Source organism: Bos grunniens, chromosome 1 (assembly GCF_055505025.1).
Source record: "Bos grunniens cultivar Pamir isolate PY7600 chromosome 1, Bosgru_T2T1.0, whole genome shotgun sequence".
Taxonomy (NCBI): Eukaryota; Metazoa; Chordata; class Mammalia; order Artiodactyla; family Bovidae; genus Bos; species Bos grunniens.
Window position 1 is genome coordinate 40,242,951 of NC_141165.1, and position 24,399 is coordinate 40,267,349.

Here is a 24,399-nt window from a genome sequence, read left to right on the forward strand (position 1 = left end):
CCTTCACCTCAGAAGACCTCCAGAGAGAAGAGGGCCTGTGGCTGGTGTTGCTCACTGTATCTCTCTAGCACCCAGGCGAGTGCCTGGTACATGGGGGATATTTAAAAAGTTCCCTGAATGAGTAAACAGTTGTGTCTCTAAGGCCTTGACAAGGCGATTACAACAGTCCACAGCGTATATCCATTGTCTGTGCTATTTTTCAGTTGCTAAGTCTTGTCTGACTCTTTGAGAACTCGTGAACTGTAGCACGTCAGGTTCCTCTGTCCTCCACTATCTCCTGGAGTTTGCCCAGAATCATGTCCATTGAGTCAGTGATGCCATCTAAACATTTTGTCTTCTGCCACCCCTTTCTCCTTTTGCCTTCATTCTTTCCCACATTGATTTTCAATCTTGCCATATCCTCCTTGACTATGTCCCATTTACCTTGATTCATGGGCCTAACATTCCAAGTTCCTATGCAATATTGTTCTTTACAGCATCAGACTTTACTTTCACCACCAAACACATCCACAGCTGAGCATCATTCCCACTTTGGCCGTCACTTCATTCTTTCTGGAGCTGTTAGTAATTGCCCTCCACTCTTTCCCAGTAGCATATTGGACAACTTCCGAACTGTGGGAGCTCGTCTTCCAGTGTCACATCTTTCTGCCTTTTCATACTGTCTGTGAGGTTCTCCAGGTGAGAGTGGTGGATGGGTTGCCACTCCCTCCTCCAGTGGACTACAGTTTGTCAGAACTCTTCACTAGGACCCGTCTGTCCTGGGTGGCCCTGCAAAGCATGGGTCATAGCTTTCATTGAGTTACACGGTCTCTTTGCCATGTCAAAGCTGTGATCAATGAAGCGGATAGTTTGTGTTACTCACTCATAGATAAAATTAAGCTCAGGTGTAACTAAGGTTGCACATAGCCTGGAGATGACCAGGGAATTTCAGGCCTGCCTGGGACCTGGCTTGGTCCCACCTGGTCTTGTGACATTGGCGAACTTACACTTAACAAAATGATACATACATCTTTGCTAAAAACAAACAGTAATTTTGAGGGACAAACCAAAAGGATTTGCCATCTCCACAGGGACATGGTCTCACTAAAGAGATACTCAGTTTAGTAATTATTCAGAAAAATTATCATCTGACAGAGCAAATAGCATTTTCCTGCTTCATGTTTTAGAAGCTGACAAGACAATTAAAGTCATTTATCTCAAAACACAGAGAGTTCAAAGGTGAACTGATGGTCCTAGGAAATTTCTAGCTACTTAAAAAAAACATGTTTCCACCTTACCAAAAAAATTAAAATATTATTTATAAGATGAAATAAACACTTATTTCACTGAACATTGACATACAAAGTAATTAATACCTTTCTGTGTCAAAATGATTATACGACTATATATAAAACATGTTCTTAATATTTATTATTTTGCTTATTAATAAGTTTGTTCCAGGAATAATAAGACAATATAACAGCTTGTAAAATATGGTAAAATACATAAATTATAAATCAATTTCCTAATGACTCAGTGGTAAAGATTCTGCCTGCCAGTACAGGAGACACAGGAGACACGAGTTTGATCCCTGGGTCAGGAGGATACTCTTGAGGAGGAAATGGCAATCTGCTCGACTATTCTTGCCTGAAAATCCCATGGACAGAGGAGCCTGGCAGGCTACAGCCCATGGAGTTCTAAAGAGTCGGATAAAACTGAGCATGCACACATAAATCAATTAAGAATCCAAAGAAAAATAGAGTAGAAATAGAAAGTAGATTCAGATATGAGGCCAATTGAAAAAGCACCTTTTGTAAGGACTAATACACTGCCAGGCAACACTGCCACATCACAGTCTACACCACACTCATCCTGCCCCTTTTCCTTCTGTAGAGCTCTGATTATGTCCTGGCACTGAGACTTCTGTGCTCAGGCCTGGAGGAGAACCACAGTTGACCTAGGAGAGTCACGTGGATCCCTAACTGGCTCATTCTTGTTAGAGAGGAATGTCCTCACTGTGTGAGACACTTTTAGTGAGCTCTCTTACTTGTGGCTGGGAGCTTTCTGACCGATATATTTGCTATGGTTCTCATTAGGCTCTAAGTTTTCTAGTAGTCCACACCGAAAGGGAGATTTAATTAGAAATAAGTCAGCGTTCATAAAACCGAAACAGGCCTGCACCTCAGGAAAAGCACAATATTGCTAAGACCAAGAAATATGCTGAGAATCTATCAGGATCCACTCATTTGTCTGATGTATTTAAAATCCCAAATAGAAGCATCAATGATAAGGATACTGAAATCAGCAATCGAAGCCAAATTGGCTTTCTCTTTTGACATAATTTATGATTCACCTTGAAGTTTCATTTTCTACATGCTTCTTAAGTTAAAACATTGTTCTTGGGGCCAAAAGAAAATGCATTTAGCAAATTAATTTGGACAATGGGTGCAGAAAAGTTGTTCTTTGCAAACTAAAGTTTGGCTTGTGAATAAGAAACCCTATATCTGTGAGTCAGTAGACCAGTGGGGTGGGTAGGAGAAAGGTCTAAATGGTTCCCATGGGCTTCTTTTAGAAAGAATATGTATCTTGCTCTGTGTATTTCTTCAGAAAAAGTGTAGGCATTCAACAGAACAGGGAAAGGTCAAGTTCTAAAAAGAATTGTTTTCCCCTTTGAACATTGACAGAAGGAGAGATTTTACTTTTGTATATAATTTTATTTCATTTAGGAATCAGGCTTCTCCGTGTATGTTTGTCCATTTGTATATTTATATCCAGGGGCTTCCCAGATGACTCAGGGTAAAGAATCCATCTGCCAATGCAGGAGACATGGGTTTGATGCTTGGGTCAGGAAGATTCTCTGGAGAAGGAAATGGCAACCCAGTCCAGTAATCTTGCCTGGAAAATCCCATGGATAGAGGAGCCTGGCCGCCTACAGTCCATGGGGTCGCAAAGAGCTGGACCTGACTGAGCACACACCCATTATTTACATTCAACTTATAAAGAAATTAAGCAATCATAGCACTGATGGAAAGAATGTCTCCTGTGTGCTCACAGGATGGTTTGCACCCACAGCCAACTACAATAGCCAGCCTACCAGGAATAGCCCCCGCTTCAATCCCATTTACTATTTTAATGACAAGAACTTGCTAATGTGGGCACTTTGAAATGTAACCTTGGAAAGGAATGCTCTTCATACCAGGAAATCTTTGAGAAGGCTTGAGTTCTTGCCATAACTAAAAATCTAATGATTTATTACTGATGACTTCATCCCCAAATGAAAGCTAGCTCCCTCCTTCTGTAATCCCCAGGGAGAATCACACTGAGGAGAGAGGAATTTGGAAATAACATGAAGGAAAGAGACTTCAGTTTTTCTTTTGAATAAAAATGAGGAACCCGTTTATATGAGCATAAAGGATACAACTTCCAGACCCTGAAGTAAGGGTTCTGTGTGTCTCCAAAAATACCAATAGCAACTGCGGAGAGTTCATAGAGACAAAAGAAAAAACATACTGCTTATGGGGGTGTTTTGGGTGGGGTTTCTGAATAAGGAACATAAAATGGTCTTCCCCAAGTTAGGCTTTTGTGTCCCCATAGTACTGATGCTTCAGACTTCGTTGTACATCTTGGCTTCCTCTTTAGAAAAAGGGAACAGATCCATTCCAATTGATGGTGGCATCTCTCCACTTGGTTCTGATCACCATCTCCAGTGGGGAAAACCGTCTTCCTGGTCTGTGTTCATCTTCGTGTTGGACGCTTTCCCAGTGATGGGAGTGAGTGTCTGAGGAAGGAATAGCCAACATTTAGACCCCAGCATTTGATAGTATATTGAAAAGCAGAGACATTACTTTGCCAACAAAGGTCTGTCTAGTCAAGGCTATGGTTTTTCCAGTGGTCATATATGGATGTGAGAGTTGGACTGTGAAGAAAGCTGAGCGCCGAAGAATTGATGCTTTCGAACTGTGGTATTGGAAATGACTCTTGAGAGTCCCTTGGACTGCAAGGAGATCCAACCAGTCCATTCTGAAGGAGATCAGCCCTGGGATTTCTTTGGAAGGAATGATGCTAAAGCTGAAACTCCAGTACTTTGGCCACCTCGTGTGAAGAGTTGACTCATTGGAAAAGACTCTGATGCTGGGAGGGATTGGGGGCAGGATGAGAAGGGGACGACAGAGGATGAGATGGCTGGATGGCATCACTGACTCCATGAACGTGAGTCTGAGTGAACTCCAGGAGTAGGTGATGGACAGGGAGGCCTGGCGTGCTGCGATTCATGGGGTCGCAAAGAGTCGGACACGACTGAGCGACTGAACTGAACTGAACTATGTATACCATTTCAGAAGAAGCCAGGAAGGAAGGAAAATAGGATGAGTGGGCAGGAGTTGGGCTCAGCAAGCTGTGTTCCTAGAAGTGAGTGAGCTGATGGGGATTCAAGTGGATGGTGTGTACATATGCCCCACACAAGACATGTCCATGATAGTCTGGGTTGTTGTAGATTTTGAAAACTCAGTATTGATGTCATGTAATGGTGTGGTCCCGCACCGTGATGGAACACATAGAGTTAGACATATCAATAAATCACTGAATGTTGTCAGGAAAAAATAAGAAAAGAGAGAGCTTCTCAATGCTAAGAGTACATTTGCATTTGGGGGTGAAGTGCGAGTATTCTCGTGAGGTGGTCTAGAACTGAGTTCAAGGCCCAAGTTTGTCGCAGATGACCTTTGGGAAGGTACTTAGTATCTCTCAACCTCATCCATTAGAAATCATTTTTTGGCCACTTCAGTTTCCTCTGTGTAAAATAAGCATCATAGTGTCTACTTTAGATGACTGTTAGGAGGATTTAATGGAATAATGTATGTAAGGCTTTCAACACAGTGCCTGGAACACAATGCTTGCTATGTGTGTGAGCTAAAAAAAAAAAAAAAAAATCCCAGTGCTTTCCTCAAAGAAGAGAGTAAAGTAGAAGCAATAATAGTAGAAAAGTAGAAGCAATAAATATCTTAAGAAATGTATTGGCAATATCCCACTAAATGAAATGGGTGTGTATATATATATAATATACATTTTTCTGGGGTCATATATATATATATATATATACACACACACACACACACACACGCACATATATATATATATGTATGTATTGGGCTTGCCTGGTGGCTCAGATGGTAAAGAATCCACCTGCAATGAGGGAGACCTGGGTTCGATCCCTGGGTTGGGAAGATGCCCTGAAGGAGGGCATGGCAACTCACTTCAGTATTCTTGCCTTGAGAATCCCATGGACAGAGGAGCCTGGCAGACTACAGTCTATGAGGTCGCAAAGAATTGGACATGACTGAGAGACTAAGCACATGTATGTGTATACACATACACACAAATATAAATTTCTCATAATTAAAGAAAAAGAATTAGGAGCTACATAGACAAAGCAGTCACTAAAATACTCTTCTAGATGCAGTCATAATAATGAAAAGTTGCCTAAAGCCAGACCTGTGATACTAAAGGCAAAGAGTCAGACACCAAATCTGCAAGGCTCCATGCATGGTGCCTTGGTAGCAAATACGGGCTCCTGGTTTCATCATGTTTATTCCCTTGTCCAAAAGGCTAGTGTTTAAAGACAGCTTAAGGTTAATCTTTTTTCTTCGTGTTTTGTTTTTTTTTTTAAACATGGTGGGAATTGGAATGAAATGGCTTATATGATCACACTGGAACCTCTGCCAAGACTGTGCCTTCTTGCTTTCCTAGTGTCTGGCATGTGCCTGGTGCTTAGTAGGCCTCAAAAATGCTTTTTGGACTGATCTGAATACAAATGCACTCTCAGTTTAGTTACTGTGTTCTGGGATGATCAGTCATCTGATACTCTATCTTGGGATTAGAATTCATCAGTTGGAACCCCAAGATTACAATGCTTAGGTTAGACCCATGACGTTGAAGCCTAGGTTTCATTTTAGAGATCAGGCCTCCACATCTTCCTGCAGAGCTAGCCCAAGCATCCACACAGCTGTAAACCAGCACAGCCTCGGCTCTCTGAGCACATTAAGCTGAGAGCACTGGGGTCTGGAGTGCTCACCTATGGTAAGGTGCACAGGCTTTTTCTGTGCAGGCTGGCCACTGTAGAAGTACAGATCAAAGAGGCGCTCCACTTTCCAGTCTGATAAGAGCTGCCTGTTTGTGCTAAACAGGACGCTGTAATTTCCATTGATGTTGCACAGCCAGACAGGTAACTTGGGAGTCTTCAGCATGCTGCCCACCTGCAAGAGGAGAGAGGACCGCAGATGAACATTAGATTTGGCTGCCTACGAGAGAACACATGTCACCAGGATCAAAAAGCAGCTCGGGGACTTCTCTGGTGGTCTGGTGGTTAAGACTTTGCCTTCTAATGCAGGGGGTGTGGGTTTGATCCCTGGTAAGGGGGAGCTAAGATCCCACATGCCTCATAGCCAAAAAACAAAAACATAAAAACCAGAAGTAGTATTGTGACAAATTCAACAAAGGCTTAAAAAAATTTTTTTTTTAAAGCAGCTCAGAGACTTGGCATTGCGCTTGTAGCTGGGCAGGGCACTGTGCATGGAGGAAGATTTCAAACAAAGGGTTTCTTGTAAATGAATTTGCATTTATGAATGGTGTGGTGGTGATGTTCCAGTTTTTCTCTTCATGGATTTTATTTTAAAACATTTTGAGGGTGGGCTTACGGAGCTGGTGGAACCATCTCAGTTTGGTTTGTTAGTGAGGTGGAGAATAAGTAGACAGAAATAGAAGTGTAGGAATGGAATATGAGAACTTGAACTGGTCTTTTTGTTGACTAGTGTACTTATTTCTGTTCCCAAGATAGGACAGTATTTCATTCAGCAGGTGGTCATTCTGGCAGCACTAACCATTTAGATCCTAGGAAAAAGAGCCTAGAATATGGAAGAGAGGATATTTTGAATACAGAAAAAAGCTTCTGGGAAATGAGTGGAATGCACACAAACACTCTCACAGATGTACACATAACTGCGTGTTAATATGTAGATCAATTGTGAAGATGTACTTACAGCTGAATGTACTAGTTCAGTATTACGCATAATATTAAGTTCACTGTTTTTAAAAATTATTTGTTTTTGGTTGTGCTGGATTTTTGTTGCTGCGTGGGCTTCACCCCAGTTGCGGCAGGTGTGGGCTCCTGTCTAGTTGTGATGCATGTCTTCTCTTTGCGGTGGCTTCTCATGGAGCAGAGGCTATCGGGGACATGAGCTTCAGTGGTCGCAGCCCCTGGACTCTAGAGCACAGGCTCAATAGTTGTGGTGCACGGGCTTAGTTGTTCTGTGGCATGTGGGGTCTTTCTAGATCAAGGGTCAAACCTGTATCTCCTGCATAGGCAGGTGGATTCTTTCCAGTGAGTCACCAGGGAAGCCTAAGTTCAATGTCTTAATCAGCTTGTTTTCTGGTTTTTCCAGGCAATCCAGGCCTTGAATTCTCAGGCCAGTGAATTAGATTCACCAAAGCACCACTGGGGAAGGCTCACTAGTAAAGGATCCTGCATACTCCAGTAACCCCTGAGGTTCGTTGTTGCTGTTCAGTCACTAAGTCATGTCCAATTCTTTGCGACCCCATGGACTGCAGCACGCCAGACTTCCCTGTCCTTCACTATCTCCCAGTTTGCTCAAACTCATGTCCATCGAATCAGTGATACTACCTAAACATATCATGCTCTGTCATTGGCTTCTCCTCTTGCCCTCAATCTTTCCCAGCATCAGGGTCTTTTCCAATGAGTCAGCTCTTTGCATGGCCAAAGTATTGGAGCTTCAGGATCAGTTCTTCCAATGAATATTCAGGGTTGATTTCCTTTGGGATTGACTGGTTTGATCTCTTTGCAGTCCAAACACATGAGGGAATCAGGATTATAGTGTTTTTCTTGATGATATCTCCCATTTTGTTTAAAGAGGCAGGGAAGCACATATTTTTTTAATGCCATTGAAACTCATTAATGTTTTTTAAAAAACATTAAAAAAAAAACATGTAAAGAGATTAACGTGAGCTACATGGAAACCCCCATCATTTCCCACGATGCCAGGGAGAGCTCTGGACCCTCAGCTGTGGCATATCTTCCCATAACAAAAGGATTCAATTCTGTTTCTTTTCTTCTTGGTCCTCAGAGTTGTACTGTGTGTTCAGGAACAAATTCTGTTGCGTGGAAAATCCAGTTTTGAAAAAAATGACTGCATGTTTTGTCAACCCAAGTATTAAAGGCTAGTAACTTGACATTTTGATTTCTCAATCATTCTATTCAAATCCCTTCTTTCTCCTAGAGTTGAAATTATTCAGTTGTGGGTGAATCAGAGGTGCTTTTGTGTTTAAACTTTACTCTTCAGCTACTGGAGAAAAATTATACTACTGTGTTTAAAAGAAATGACCTAAGTTTTAGCTGATAGTTGAAAAAAGGGGTGTATGCCCAGCACCCCAGTCTGGACATGCTCATAGTGGGCATGCTCATCTGCTCACATCAACACCAGCCCTCCCTGGACTGAGTATAATATGAGTATAATACACCAAACTTGGGGCAAGTCGCCCACTGGCTACATTGGAAATAAAGCACAGAGGATGTGCCATTGAAGCAACCCCATGTATTTACATCCCAGAATCCACCCCCTACGTTCCAATGAACGTCGTCACCATTCACTAGTTATAAAATGAGCTCTTTCTTAGGCCTTCTTGTGATAGTACTAAGGTTATGTATAATCAAAATACGATCCTCAGGACTTGGAATTATTAAGTTTGAAAATATGGATAAACTAGGAAACTGAGGGCTGTTTGTAATAAAGCGCCACTGCATTTTAACTCCAGATGCATATTCTGGCTGATTTTAAATCAGTGAAAGTTCCTGTAAATGATGTGTGGGTGGATGTAATTGACTGTAGACATACATGATATTGTTTCACAAAATCTTTGTGACGTTGGCAAAATTCAACTGGAGCTCAGATTCATACTCTGTAAGGTGTGGCCACTGCACTGTTGTGATTTTATGCAACAATGCAACAGTTTTCTCTCCTGAACTCAAAGCTACTCATGATCTTATTAAAGTAGGAGGAAAACGAAGGAGTCATAAATATAGCAATCTCCAGCACTCAAAGTGACCATTCAGAGACCCTACACTGAGTAGGCAGAGTCCCACTTGCCCTGAGAGATTCTGGTCAAGAGAAATATGTCTGTCACAGCACTTTAGGTTTTAACTCCAAGAGGTGAGCCTCAGGTTACAGCTTAGAACATGCTTGGTTTAAAGGGAGTCCTGCAGAACCAAAACTGAGTACCTCCCAACTGAACCCAGTCAAATATCAAAGCCCTTTCCTCAGTGCACCATGGAATCTGTTTGACTGGCATCTTCAGTTAAGAATTTGTATTGCTTTGGGATAGACACAATTTATCAGCTAACCTCCCCATGAAAGAGAATTCTAAGTATGTTTTACTGGTGAGATGTCATCAATGCAGAATTTGTGCATGTTGCCTCATGTTGCCATGGTAAAAAGGAAATTAAATTGTGATAGAGTGGTGCTATAAATAAAATACCTTTCTCCTTAAATTCACTCATTGTGTAATAAGCCCAGTCAGTTCAGCCTTCCATGCGGCAATCAAACCTTCCATAGCAGGTGTCATTGAAGGTAAAGTTACAAAGATAGGAAGAAGGGACAAATTCTAAGCACCAGAGAGTGAGGATCCATCTGTCCGTGTGGTGGCTTAAGTGCTAAAGAATCCGCCTGCCAATGCAGGAGACCTGATTCGATCCTTGAGTCAGGGAAGAGGAGCCTGGAAAATCCCATACACAGAGGAACCTGGCGAGCTACAGTCCACGGGGTTGCAAGAAGTCGGACCTGACAGTGACTGAACACTGAGACTGAGCCGCAGGCCGGCTCCAGAACAATGGCTCTTGGAATGCGCCTCTGCATAAGGAGCTTGATGTGGAAGTCCCAGGGCCCCCATCCGGCGATCTGATTGGGAGAAAGTTGTGGAAATGTGCTTTCTTCGCCGATTCCTGGTGACAACTCACATGCGTGGCTCTTCACAGTCTGGCTCTCATCTCTGCCACCCGGAACACGAGTTGATGTAACTTCTCTTAGCCAGTTTGCAGAGGTGTTGTCATGTTTTCCAGGGACTACCCCAGCGACTCAGGGGTAGAGAACAGTGGGTGGAGCTTCATCTGGTACTTTGAGTGTTGGATTTCTTCCTGTCAGTCTTTTTAAAGGGAAAAATGTAAAGAGGGAAGAAGGTAGGACTCAGATGGTGATGTGCTCTGCCAGGGTTGTCGGGGGAATAATTCCAGCAAGACCTAAATGGCTTCCGTTCCTTCTAAAAATCAGAGTTGATTTTTCTTCTCGGTGGCAGGTGCGAAGATAATGTGAACCTCCTGAGGTTTTCCAGATGGTGTTAGACTCAGACTACTTTATGTTCTCACTTAGGTATTGGAACCACACACTCAAACCTGTATCTTCAAATAGAAAAGTGATGGGAGGCTTCAAAATAGTGCCTCTTCTTGCGGGGAGCTGGCTGTGTGCTGCAGGAACTGTCAGTCTGGTGGGTTCTGGGGGGCTTGCATGTCATCTAATGAGAGCTCCTTTTTTTGTTTTTTTTTAAATCTCACCTACTGGGCTGTGACATTGGGACTGAAAGACGTGCGTTTTTGCAATCTCTGCAATTTTATCACTGAGTTAGAAGAGATTCACTTAGGGAAGACAGATGCAGTGGCGGATGAGGGGGTTTCACCGCGACAGCAGGTTCTGCCAAGCAGCACATTGATTTTCTTTTGAACTCAGAAAACTTCTTATATTAGGTTTCTCTTACCAGTGCTTACATATAATCTTCCAATTTAGAACGCCCACCCGAGGCAGGGACTCGAGGCAGGAGTCCCTAAATACCCCAAAAAATGCTTATGTGGGAGCTAAGTCACTTCAGTCATATCCGACTCTTTCTGACCATGTGGACTTTAGCCCACCATGCTCCTCTGTCCATGGGATTCTCCAGACAAGAATACTGGAGTGGGTTGCCATGCCCTTCTTCAGAGGATCTTCCCGACCCAGGGATTGAACCTGCGTCTCTTATGTCTCCTGCATTAGCATGCGGGTTCTTACCACTTAGCACCAATACCTATATGCATTTGGCATATCCATGTGCAGAGTCACCATGCCTCAGAGCAGAAAGGGAAGGAAGTGACTGTGAGGTCCTCAATCCAATGATGCTTAAAGCACTGCCCTCGAACCACATCTGGTTCTTTTTTGAGCAAACAGCTGTGCTGCAAGAAGTCTTATGATTGAAGGTTATGAAATATTAGATATCTGTATGCACTGCCATCAGATGAGTCTTCTGGTTAGCACATCTCTGAGCACCACTGAGCTTGTCCTCCTAGCATATAGTGACAGACACAGTCCACCAAACACACAGATACTTGAAAGGGTGTGTGCCACCAGTACTTGCGGATCACAATCAACTCACACTCACCACTGCTTTAACCTAGTAGTCAGTGGATAAAGTTTTAGATATTGAGTACAACCACCATGCATTCTAAGACCGAGCCATGATTTTGCCATTATCTAACCATTTGCAGTTCAGCATTAGAGGATCTGTAATTTGTTGTTTGGTCACTTAGTCGTGTCCGACTCTTTGCGACCCCATGGACTGCAGCATGCCAGACTTCCCTGTCCTTCACTATCTCCCAGAGTTTTCTCAAACTCATGTCCATTGAGTCAATGATGCCATCCAACCATCTCATCCTCTGTCCCCGCCTTCTCCTCCTGTCCCTGGTCTTTACTTTGGCCACCTGATGCAGAGAGCTGACTCATTGGAAAAGACCCTGATGCTGAGGAGATTGAGGGCAGGATCTGTAATAGATCTTATATAATACAAATATACATGTCTATGTCAATATGTTGATGTGATTGATTACAGAAACACCTCTGAAAGATATCCTACCCAGAACAAATGTTTTGTATTTACCACTTTATCAGAAACAAGTATAGATGATCATGACAGGCAGTGGGCTGAAAGTGCCTTGGAACACATATAGATCTGGGCTCAGAATCCTGGCCCTGACACCTCCTTAGTTGGTGGCCTTCTTACACTTTCTCAGTCTGGGATTTCTCATCTCTGAAACAAACAGCTAGTGGGAAGCTGCTGTGTAGTTCAGGGAGCTCAGCTTGGTGCTCTGCGATGACCTAGAGGGGTGGGATGGGGGCAGGGGAGGAAAGGTCAAGGGGGAGGGGAAATATGTACATATATGGCTGTTTCACTTCATTGTACAACACTGTAAAGCAACTATACTCCCAATAAAAAGAAATAGAATGAATGATCACACAACAGCCCCTGTACTTGAACTAACACTGATTGTAACTCTGAGTGGAAATGAGGGTTAAATGAAAGAAGATATCATTACCAGTGACTTGGAGAGAGCCCAGCACACAGTATGTGCTCTGCACAAGTGGCTGTTAGACTATAATGACTAAATGAGCTTTAAAAAATACCGTCTTCAGGAGTGATTGAGCTTTAAAAAATACTTTAATTGCCAGCTTCGGAAGTGATGGGAAAATATAAAATTCTTATAGATATAAAATCATTATCTACAAAAATTATTTTGATACTATTTGGTGAGTTATAGATTGCTTTTTTCCCAGAATATAATGAGCTGCTATAGAAAGAATAAAAAAGCACCTTCAGGTTAAATAAACTTTATATGTATGTATGTAGATGCCTAACAGAGTCATATATCTCAGCAGTTCAAGTAAAACTACCTGCCAGCCTGTATTTGCTCTTTAATACATTTGTTCTGAAACCAAACTTCAAGTGCATGTCAGAGACAACGTAATAAACATCCTCTGGGTTTCAAGCCATTAGTGTACAATTTCAGGCAATTTTCACTGAGGGCAGGATTCATAGGCATCTCCCTGGGGAGAGAACACTGACTCTAAGAAGGAAAAATGAAAAGCCACATTAGTCACTTTTTGAAAAGATGGAAGCTTTGTAGATGTGATTTTTATGTAGATTTTAAAGCTAACCCAGTGTCTCACCATCCTTTGCCCTACTTCCAGTTTGTGAGCAGGCATCTGGATGGTGGTCCTGAGGTCGGCTACATTTTGCCCTCTTCCCAGCAAGAAAGCTTTTGCTTTTTTTTTTTTTTTTAAAACCTTAGACCTTGGCCTCTTGATGGAATTTAAGGTCCCAACAAATATCCACTTTATTACTGGAGGATATTTTAGGCTCTGCAGGTAATTTTCTTTAGAGCATGACTTAGCAGTGCTGTTGGTCAGAGCTGACTTGTATTGAAAGGTATGTGATCCGCGGAAAATGGTAGCACTGGATTGCCATGAATTCTTGCTTCTCTGAAGCTCTCTCTCTTTTTCTCTCAATCTCACTTTCTTTGGGGCTGGGGTGCATAGCCTTTGATACAGTCCCTTTTCTCAGAGAAGCTTAGTCACAAGCTGCTGTTTAATTTTAAGGTTTAGCAAATGCATGTTTAACTTTAAAGTTTGAAACTTGCCCCTAACACCTTGGTAAAAAGGAATGGAAAGCTGTCAACATTTCTCATACTTGAAGGAAATATCAGTATTGAAAGAAGATACTCTTTGTTGTAATTTCACTTGAAATGATAGTTTTCTAATTCTGTATACCATGGATTTAATCAGTTAAGTCTAACGAGATTCTCCCCCACACACACCTTTTTTAGAGCAGTGATTCAGTTGGGACAGTTTTGTCCTCTGGGGAACATTTGGCAATATCTGGAGATATTTTTGGTTGTCACATGGGGTGGGGCAGTACTACTGGGATTTAGTGAGTAAAAGCCAGGATGGTGCTGAATATCCCATAATGCACAGGCCAGCCCCCACCGCAAAGAATTATCCATTCCAAAGTATTAGTAGTGCTGAGGTTAAGCAGCCTTTCTCTAGAACAGAGATTTCTAACTCTGGATGCACCTGAGGGGTTAAAAAGCCTTGATTACCAGATAGTCTCCAGGCCAGATAAACCAGTCATTGGATAGGACCAGCTGTACAATTTGTGGGGTCCAGTACAAAATGAAAAACTGGAGGCCTTTGTTCAGAAAATGTTAAGAATTTTAAGGCAGTGACAGCCGAGCCTTCTAAGTGTGTGGCTGTGTGTTCACACAGGTCCTACACACATATAGCTGACACTGTTCTGGAGGATGACCTGAGCACTGGTAATTTTAGACGCTCCCTATGAGTAACAGATGAATCAACAAAGACAATAGACAGGTGGCAAATAAGCATATGCTTATTATCAGGGCAATGCAAATAAACAATGTGGTACCTATTAGAGTGGCTGAAATCCAGAACACTGACGACACTAAATGCTGGCAAGGATGCAGAGCAACAGGAACGCTCACCCATTGTCGGTGGGAATGTAAAATGGTACAGCCACCTTGGGAGGTAGTTTGGCAGCTTCTTATAAAACTAAACATACTCTTACCATGTGATCCAGCAATTGCCCCCCTCTTGATATTTACCCAAAAGAGCTGAAAACTTATGTCCACACAGAAACCTGCACATGATGTTTATAGCAACATTATTCACGATTGCCAAAATGTGGAAGCACCAAAGGATCTTTTATAAGTTAATGGCTAAATAAACCATGACATATCAGTGGAATAATATTTGTTCACAGAAATATTATTCACAGTATTCCAGTGGAATATTATGCAGTGCTGTAAAGAAATGAGGTATCAAGCTATGAAAATATATGGAGAAAATATAAAGGCATATTATTAAGTGAAAGAAGCCGATCCAAAAATGCTACATACTATAATTCCAACTATATATTAATAACACTCTGGAAAAGGCAGAACTATGGAGACAGGAAAAAGATCCATCATTGAGGGAGATGGAGGGTTGACTTGGCAGAGCGCAGAGGACTTTTAGGGCAGTGAAACCACTCTGTATGATCTATAATGGTGAATACATGTCATTATACATTTGTCCAAACCCAAGAGCAAACCATAACATAAACTATGGACTTAGTTCATGTCAGTGTAGGTTCATCAGCTGTAACAAATGTACCACTCTGGTGGAGGATACTGATAATGTGGAAGCCATGCATGTGTAAGGACAGGGAATTTGTGAAAACCTTTGTGCTTTCCACCCAATTTTGCTGTAAACCTAAAACTGCTTTCAGCTCAGTTCAGTCGCTCAGTCATGTCCAACTCTTTGTGACCCCATGGACTGCAGCACACCAGGCCTCCCTGTCCATGACCAACTCCTGGAGTTTACTCAAACTCAGGCCCATTGAGTCGGTGATGCCATCCAACCATCTCATCCCCTGTCGTCCCCTTCAATCAGGCGTCTCCTCCCACCTTCAATCTTTCCCAGCATCAGGGTCTTTTCAAATGAGTCATCTCTTCGCATCAGGTGGCCAAAGTATTGGAGCTTCAGCTTCACCATCAGTCCTTCCAATGAATATTCAGGACTGATTTCCTTTAGGATGGACTGGTTGGATCTCCTTACAGTCTAAGGGACTCTGAAGAGTCTTCTCCAAAAACTGCTTTAACTGACCTAAAACTGGTTACCTATTTATTTAAAATGTGTTAGAAAGAAATAGTGTATCAAGTCCATTGCTTATATTACTGCTATAGGAAATGTATATTTGTATGTGAAAGTCACTCAGTCGTGTCCCACTCTTTGCAGCCCCATGGACTCCAGGCCAGAATACTGGAGTGGGTAGCCTTTCCCTTCTCCAGGGAATCTTTCTAACCCAGGAATCTAACCCAGGTCTCTCTCATTGCAGGAAGATTCTTTACCAGCTGAGCTACCAGGGAAGCCTGCTATAGCAAAGGTTAGATTCAAATTTTAAAAGTGAGTTCATTTAAAGGAAAATATTAAGCAAATAATAACAGAGGTGGTGTGAAGATATGACAAAGCTTGTGAATTACCTACTCAGATGACAGAACTATGAGAAACACTGTTTTAAATCTTTGTAGTTTTTAGTGAGGATATGGTGAAATAATATTGTGAAAGAACTTTATAATAACAGAGAAAGCACTAAAGTTGTGGTTTTTGTACCTCACTCCTTGAAACTTGCCCCCAGTGTAGCCTACCAGACTGAGTCTTGTCCTATTCCTGGGTTCTAATAGATACAGAGTGCTTAACCAAGGACATGAAGTGACCTTGTGCAGTTGAAAGAAAACTATGGATAATGAAATCTATAAGTCCCCTATTTTTGGCTTAGTTTTCCTTGTTATTATATACATCAAATTCTAAGATGAATTCCCAAATTATCAGGGACAAGCAATTAGGAATTTTATAGTAGTAACAGAGCCATTCTCTGTTTAGGACATATTCAAAGTACAGTTTTTCAGTTTCATATAGTGGAAATGTTTGCATCCATTAAATATGACAAAGGACACATATTCATTGACATATAAGGACATTTGTATTACATGAGAAAGACAGGGTTCAGAAGAAGTAGAATAGGACATATTTATATGAGAAGGAGAAGGAAGCATTTCTGAGAGAACTGACCGTGGGTGACGGATTGGGTTGATTTGTTTTAGTTTATCTGTCACTTCTCATTTTTTCTTTTTTTCAAACTGAAGTGTAGTTGATTTACACTGTTATGTTAGTTTCTGTTGTCATTTTTCTATGATGGACTAGATTTCAAACTCAAGGAATACTTAGCAAACTTTGAAGACACACTTGTACAAAAAAGATGCAGTCATTCTGTGATAGTCAGATGCCACGTTCCCAACATCAGATATGATTTGTGTGTGTTGTGATGTGCTGATTTCATGAATAACACGTTGTAGCTGGACCCAACAGTAGAGGAAAGCCAGATGAAGCAATAGATATAAAAAGACCTTATAAAGTGTAAAGTCCTGTACATGTGAAAGAGACTTTGAGCCTGAACCAGCAGAGTGAAGGACAGGACAGGCTCTGAGCAGTGGGGCTATTTGGCGCTGATAGACCGTGAACCTGGGAGGGTTTGTCACCACCATATTGAATTCCATCCCAGTTAGTTTCAGGATTGCTCCAGAGAAGCATTGCTTCTCACAGAACCTCCTTGCCATCCCTAGGTTTTAGGATGAACTTTTTGGGAAAATATCACAGAAGCATCTTTGATTTGTGGTTTGGGTGGGTGTACTTGCTTCCTCACTCTCTTTACCGGTTGTTTTTGCAGAATCACATCTTACTCAGTTCTCTGGTTGTGCTTTTCAACAGCACAGTCTACATTCTGGTTGTCAGAGGTTATAAATCCTCAGAGCTGGAAAGTGTTTTGAGAGGCATTTCATAAGTGAGATTCCCTTTTATTTTCAGTGATTTTTAAAGCTCTGAGTAATAGATATAATATATGCATTCATATTTGCATAAATAAAGGGTTGGGAAGATACTCATTGTCAGCTGACAGTATCGACTTCTGATGAGTGGAGATGCTAGGGGACTTTATTTGTATACTTCAAGTATTGTTTTAAAAAACGATTTGCATATTACTTGTATCACCTATACTCTATATACATAAAAATTGATAAGGCAAAATATAAAGCAAGACTTGTGTATTTCCATTTAGACCCTGAAAAATCTCTGTGTGTGTCTGTATGTGCATGTGAGAGGCATGCAGTAAAGTAGTAAAGGAAAAAGTAAGCTCAGGTTTGAATTAGGACTTCCCAGACGGAGCTAGTGGTAAAGAATCCAACTGCTAGTGCAGGAGACGTGGGTTTGATCCTTGGGTTGGGAAGATCCCCTGGAGGAGAAAATGGCAACCCACTCCAGTATTCCTGCCTGGAGAATCCCATGGACAGAGGAGCTTGACGGGTTACAGCCCACGGGGTTTCAAAGAACTGGACACAACTGAGTACGGACACATGCAATCTAGAGACTTAACAAAATGTCCAAATAGTGCCACTGGTGGTGTGGTTGAAACTGGATCACACTTACCTGTGAAAGTCTGTCATCGTCTGAAGTGCCCTTCCCCCACTGCAAATAGCCGATGTCACTGCGGGTCAGGACCCCATGTAATATTTCTTGAGACTTTCCTTTCTGACAGCCGTTAAAGGTGTGTGGACTTGCTCTTCCAGTTAAAATCAGGTTCAAAACTGCCTAGATGACATATTTTACAAATATGTGTAAAGATAACCTTGACACAAGGACTTAATTTTTTTATTTTCATAATCGCAAAGATTACCATTTTTAGTGAAAAGAATGAAATCCCATGGTATATAATTCTGGAAAAACATATGTTATAAATATTTGGTAGAGTTAAAATAGGAGTTTATTAATTTTTTTCTTGAGCCATGCCCCATAACTCCCCACAGACCCTTAATATTTTCTTAAACTTTGGTTTCTATAATTGTGATTTAAGATGCATGAAACTAAGATATTTTTATAGTGCTTTCCTTTCAGTTATGAGGGATTCCTGGTGGGGAGGGGGGTCTTGTCAAGATATTTTCTAACATTTCTAGACTCTCAGGGATGGCAGACTCTCAGAGGTAAGCTAGAAAGGACAGTAATGGAAAGTGGAAAAGTGAAAAGGGCGGGGAGGCATCTTAGTATTTCAAAGATAATTTGATCACCCTTCACTTAAGGAGAGAATATACTTAATTGAAAAAATAAAAGCCTCATTCATATTCTACAATAAAAAGGTAGTCTTAAAAAAAAATTAATAAAAAGGTAGTCTTACAACCCACCTGCCTGCACAGGAAACCTCCAGCATTTGGTTGTAGTAGGTGAGTGGTGGAGACGTCCAGCTCCTCCTGAAGCCTGCGGAATGGGAGGAACCATCAGCACTCAGAGACCATGACTGCTCCAGGGACCCACAGCCTTTCCTGCCTTCACCCGCAACACGGAGCAGCACCAACGTGAGCTCGTCTGGTCACTGTCCTTCCCATGTGCCTGGAGTGTTTCCGTCTGTCCCCTGGAAAGCTTCTAGGACTGGGGCTGTAGAGATGATTGGGGAAATTCTGATGCCATTGGGGGAAGCCAGTGAGAAGCGATGAGGGAGAAAGAAGAAGTGACAGACCTCACATGTGACAATCCTTCGGTATGGGCTCTGTGAGGATGCTGGACTCAGCAGAGAAACTGTTTGCTCTGAGTCTCAGGGATGCTTGGCTTAAGGTGGTGACTTGTGACCACTCCAGAGAGTTCTGGCCCAAGGCAGAGCTGAACAGCCTGTTTAAGGGGAAAACGCCAGCTTGGCATTAAGCCCGTTTCTTGGTTGTAGTTTCCACTGTTTTATCGGGGACCAGGGATCAGGGTTCTACCCAGGGCAATGTAATATCAAGGTGGAAAGTGGCTTCAGCTGTAACCCAGAGGGAGCTGCTGAGTATGTGAGCTGTATGTGTTCTTGGATGAACCTAGTCACAGGGTTGGAAGGTCAGGCGCTTCTGTGAATCAAACCTAAAGACATGGGTGAAGCATCAGATATAATTCAGGGCAGTGTTTTCTAAAGTATGGCTTGATGTTAGTTGATATAGATATGAGCATTTTAAAAGTTCCACATTTATATGTTTAATACATTTTTTCTTTAGCACAGCAAATAAATGATTTAGATCATATATATTAACATATTAATATTTGAAGGGTATTAAATTTAAGAAGAGGATATTTAAATGTGTATTGATTTTGAATTTTTCTTCTTTTCTTTTTTTGTCTGCACCATGGAGCATGTGGGATCTTAGTTCTCTCATCACAGATAGAACACTTGCCCCCTGGAGTGGAATCACAGTCTTAACCACTGGACTGCCAGGGAAATCCCAAATGTGTGTTGATTTAAGGAAATTGTTAAGCAAATAATAATACATCATAAAAGTATGATATGCAAATGCATAAGTTTCAGGAACACTGCTTCAAGGTTTGAAATTTTTCCTTTCTGGAAGCCCTGTGTTTCTCTCTCTCTCTGACTTGCAAAAGCTTATCCTTTTTTCAAGGTCCAGAAGAAGGTCTCCTTCTTCCATGAAGCCTTCCTTGACTACCCTATCTGTTGGGCACCCTTTCTCCTCTGGCATCCCTTAAGAGTCATTGTCTTTGCACATCATCTGACATACCAAGTACCATCTGGGACTTCCCCAGTCTCTGTATGTGTTTACCTGGATTTTGCCAAACTAGAACCTGAGAGGCAATCAGGGCCATATCCTGTTTTATTTGTATATCCCACAGTCCCAAGAACAGTGCTTTGCATTTCATGGGGACAAAATAAATATTTGTGGGTATATATTTTATTGTATATAGAAATCATGAATTGTTTTCATTTATGAAAGTTGTACAAATAAGCCTGAGTGATATCTGCCAATATTTATAACCACAAGAAGGAACCTCCCACAGTGCTAGAAAAGTAGATTTGCACTTTTCTGATGATATCCACTCTCCCATGAATATGGCCAAACCGACTATAGAAAAGGATGCATCAACAGAAGAGTGTCTATTAGAAAAAAAAATAGCTCTCATGTTTCCAATAAGGCATGAAAATACTTTCCAACACAGGAGAAGGTAGTTCATATGACCCCAGAGCTACAGGAAATACCTGTGCAAATATTTGTAGCATTTACCTTTCAAATGTTCTGGAGAAGATCAGGCTGTAAAGAAATAAGATGACGCCATGGCATCCTTCTCCTTTGAACTATTTGGAAAACAAAGGAAAAACACATTTGTCTAAATGCTGTGCATCTCTGTGTACCTGTGGGCCTGAATTCAAGGATTTACAGCCTGAGGGATTTTTTCTAGCTGACGAAAGGACAGTGGAAGCTGTCTCTGCTTCCCTAGGTCATCTCCTCTCAGATGCATCCTCTTGCCTTGCTTCAGGCCTGCCCGTGGCACCATCATTTTCTTGGTTTTCAATCTGTCTTTCTTTCTTCCACTTATATCACGTGACTCTCTTTGACTCATGGCTAAGACTTCGTGTATTTTCCCTCTCCGTTTTTCCAGCATCCATCCTAGCCCAGCCCTTCAGAGTTGCTCTGGATGGCCTTTATCTAGCCTCCCTCAGTCACTGCTTTCCTCCTCATTACCCTGTTAAACTCAGGGGGAGCAGAGTTTTCTAGAAATTGGAGTTACAGAAACCTGAATTCAAAACCAATTCTATTATACTAACTCCAACTCACTTTGAGTTTCAGTCTCATCTGTAATTGCAGATAAAAATACCTTTTCCCTAGGATTATTGCAAAAGTTGAAGGAAATAATGTACAGTGCCTACCTTAGTTTTGTTTTGTTTTTTTGTCATTGTTTAGTCACTCAATCATGTCCTACTCTTTGCGACCCCATGGACTGCAGCACGCCAGGATTCCTTATCCTTCACTATTTCCCAGAGTTTGCTCAAACTCATGTCCAATGAGTCAGTGATGCTATCCAATCATCTCATCCTCTGTCATCCCCTTCTCCTGCCTTCAATCTTTCCCAGCATCAGGGTCTTTTCAAATGAGTCAGCTCTTTGCATCAGGTGGCCAAAGGATTGGAGTTTCAGCTTCAGCATCAGTCCTTCCAATGAATATTCAGGACTGATTTCCTTTAGGATTGACTGGTTGAATCTCCTTGCAGTCCAAGGGACTCTCAAGAGTCTTCTCTAACACCACAGTTCAAAAGCATCAATTCTTCAGTGCTCAGCCTTCTTTATAGTCCACCTCTCACATCCATACATGACTACTGGAAAAACCATAGCCTTGACTAGATGGGCCTTTGTTGACCAAGTAATGTCTCTGCTTTTAATGTGCTATCTAGGTTGATCATAGCTTTTCTTCCAAGGATCAAGTGTCTTTTGATTTCATGGCTGCAGTCACCATCTGCAGTGATTTTGGAGCCCAAGAAAATAAAATCTCTCACTGTTTCCATTGTTTCCCTATTTATTTGCCCTGAAGTGATGGGACTGGATGCCATGATATTTGTTTTTTGAATGTTGAGTTTAAAGCCAGCTTTTTCACTCTCCTCTTTCACCTTCATCCAGAGTCTCTTTAGCTCTTCATTGCTTTCTGCCATAAGGGTAGTGTCATCTGCATATCTGAGGTTGTTGATATTTCTCCCGATAATCTTGATTCCAGCTTGTGCTTCATCCAGCCTGGCATTTCTCATGATGTGCTCTGTATATAAGTTAAATTAGCAGGGTGACAGTATACAGCCTTGACATATTTCTTTCTCAATTTTGAACTAGTCCACTGTTTCATGTCCAGTTCTAACTGCTGCTTCTTGACCTGCATACAGATTTCTCAGGAGGCAGGTAAGGTGGCCTGGTATTCCCATCTCCCTAAGAATTTTCCATAGCTTGTTGCAATCCACACAGACAAAGGCTTTAGCATAGTCAATGAAGCAGAAGTAGATGTTTTTCTAGAGTTCTTATGGTTTTTCTATGATCCAACAGATGTTGGCAGTTTGACCTCTGGTTCCTCTGCCTTTTCTAAATCCAGCTTGAACATCTGGAAGTTCTCAGTTCATATACTGTTGAAGGCTAGCTTGGAGGATGTTGAGCATTGCCTTGTTAGCGTGTGAGATGAGTGCAATTATGTGGCAGTTTGAACATTCTTTGGCATTGTCCTTCTTTGAGATTAGAATGAAAACTGACCTTCCCAGTCCTTTGGTCAGTGCCAAGTTTTCCAAATTTGCTGGCATATTGAGTTGCAGCACTTTCACAGCATCATCTTTTAGGATTTGAAATAGCTCAGCTGGAATTCAATCATCTCCACTAGCTTTGTTTGTAGTGTTGCTTCCTAAGGCCCAGTTGACTTTGCACTCAAGGATATCTGACTCTAAGTGAGTGGTCACACCATTGTGATTATCTGGGTCATTAAGATCGTTTTTATATAGTTTTTCTGTGTATTCTTGCCACCTCTTCTTAATATCTTTTGCTTTTGTTAGTTCCATACCATTTCTGTCCTTTATTGTGCCCATCCTTGCATGAAATATTCCCTTGGTATCTCTAATTTTCTTGAACAGATCTCTAGTCTTTAGCATTCTGTTGTTTCCCTCTATTTTTTTTGCATTGCTCACCTTGGTTCTTAGAACATGCTATTAATAGAACCACAGAAAAATTACTATCTGCCCCTTTCTAAGGGACTTCTCCCTGTCTCTTTTCTTGGCCAGGTTACTTTTCTGCTCTGAACTTTCTGAAGGTGCCCTGTGAGCTCCAGGATATAATCCACCCACATTCAGGGCCTCCCACTGGTTGGCCTTATCCTGGCTTTGTGTCAGTACTCTACCTGCTGAGGAGAAGAAACTCCTTGGCTGGCTTTCAAAGTGCCCAGGGTTAAAGCCTTTTCTTTAAAGGCATAGTGTCAGGAAGGTTTCTGTGAAAATGCATATGCTTTCCCTTTTGTGAGTTAATCTGTGCTTCACTATCTGTGTGCTAACAAGGGCTGGAATCTCATGCAGGAGAACAAATTTCAGTGCCACTACAGCCAGATGGGAACCCAAATGGCTGTACTGCAGGACGTGAGAGAAAAGGGGAGAGGTGGAGCCTGAGGCACAGGACAGCACCCTTGGGTCAGTTTCCTGTTGCTGTCTTAACAGATGACCACAGACTCGATGGCTTAAAATAATGGGAATCCATCATCTCAGGGTTCTAGAGGCTAGCTGTCCAGCCTTGGTATCTGTGGACTCGATCCTAACTGCTGGTCAGTCCACGTTCCTTCTGGAGTCTTTATGGGAAATGGCGTCTCCTAGTGTTTTCCAGGTTCTGGTAACGGTCTTAATTCCTTGGCTCGTGACCCCACATTGCATAGCTTCTTCCCTTCTGCTTCTCTCATTGCATCCTTTTTTTCTGACTCTCCTGCCATCCTCTTTCTGTTTTAAAACCATTATGATTAATCAGACCCACCAGAAAAATTCAGAATAATCTTCCATCTGAGACTGTGAACTTAATCTCATCAGCAGTTCCTTTTGACCAGTTAGGTAACATCATTCAGTCTATCACGACTTGTTTAAGGGGAGTCACTGCTCCCCTTATCAGCTAATGGAGGGCATGCTAGATGGAACATAGGTCTAGTGCAGCCAGATTTTCTGATTTGGCCAGAAGGCGCTAAACCTTTAGGTTTTGATATGGAATTTTCTGATTCTTTTTGAAGTTCACTAACTCAAACTTTTAAAAATACAACACCAGGTGAACTGACACTGCCCATCCTGTGTGGTAGATGTATGAGTTTCCTACAACTGCCCTACAAGTGGCCAGAAATTCAACAGAAGTTTATTCTTTGAAAGGCTTGAAACAACAGAAGTTTATTCTTTCACAGTTCCGGAAGCTGGACGTCTGAAATCAAGGTGTCAGAGGAGGGCCATGCTCTCTCTGAAGGCCCGAGAGAAGGAACCTTCCTGGTACCTTCCTAGCTTCTTGTGGCTGCTGGCAGTCCTCGGCGTCCTTGGTTTGGGAGATACATCTCTCCAGTCTCCACTATTGCATGGCGTTTTCCCTGCATGTGTCAGGGTTTATGACCAAGTTTCTCTTTTCTTATGAAGATAGAAGTCATTGGATTGAGGCCCACCCTCAGCC

The 24,399-nt window shown here is 41.9% G+C and overlaps 1 protein-coding gene across 1 annotated transcript in view; it reads right to left on the minus strand.

Annotated features, from left to right (window-relative positions):
• Nucleotides 1–2,888: 2,888 nt before the first annotated feature.
• Nucleotides 2,889–24,399, minus strand: part of MINDY4B (MINDY family member 4B) — a 42,540-nt gene continuing 21,029 nt past the window's right edge. Inside the window, exons 8-12 of the mRNA XM_086317243.1 lie at nucleotides 20,480–20,550; nucleotides 18,623–18,695; nucleotides 17,874–18,035; nucleotides 6,047–6,227; nucleotides 2,889–3,757 (exon numbers count right to left, since the gene is read on the minus strand). Coding sequence (XP_086173369.1) covers nucleotides 3,615–3,757; nucleotides 6,047–6,227; nucleotides 17,874–18,035; nucleotides 18,623–18,695; nucleotides 20,480–20,550 — 630 coding nt within the window. The 3' untranslated portion in view covers nucleotides 2,889–3,614. The remainder of the gene's footprint in view (nucleotides 3,758–6,046; nucleotides 6,228–17,873; nucleotides 18,036–18,622; nucleotides 18,696–20,479; nucleotides 20,551–24,399) is intronic.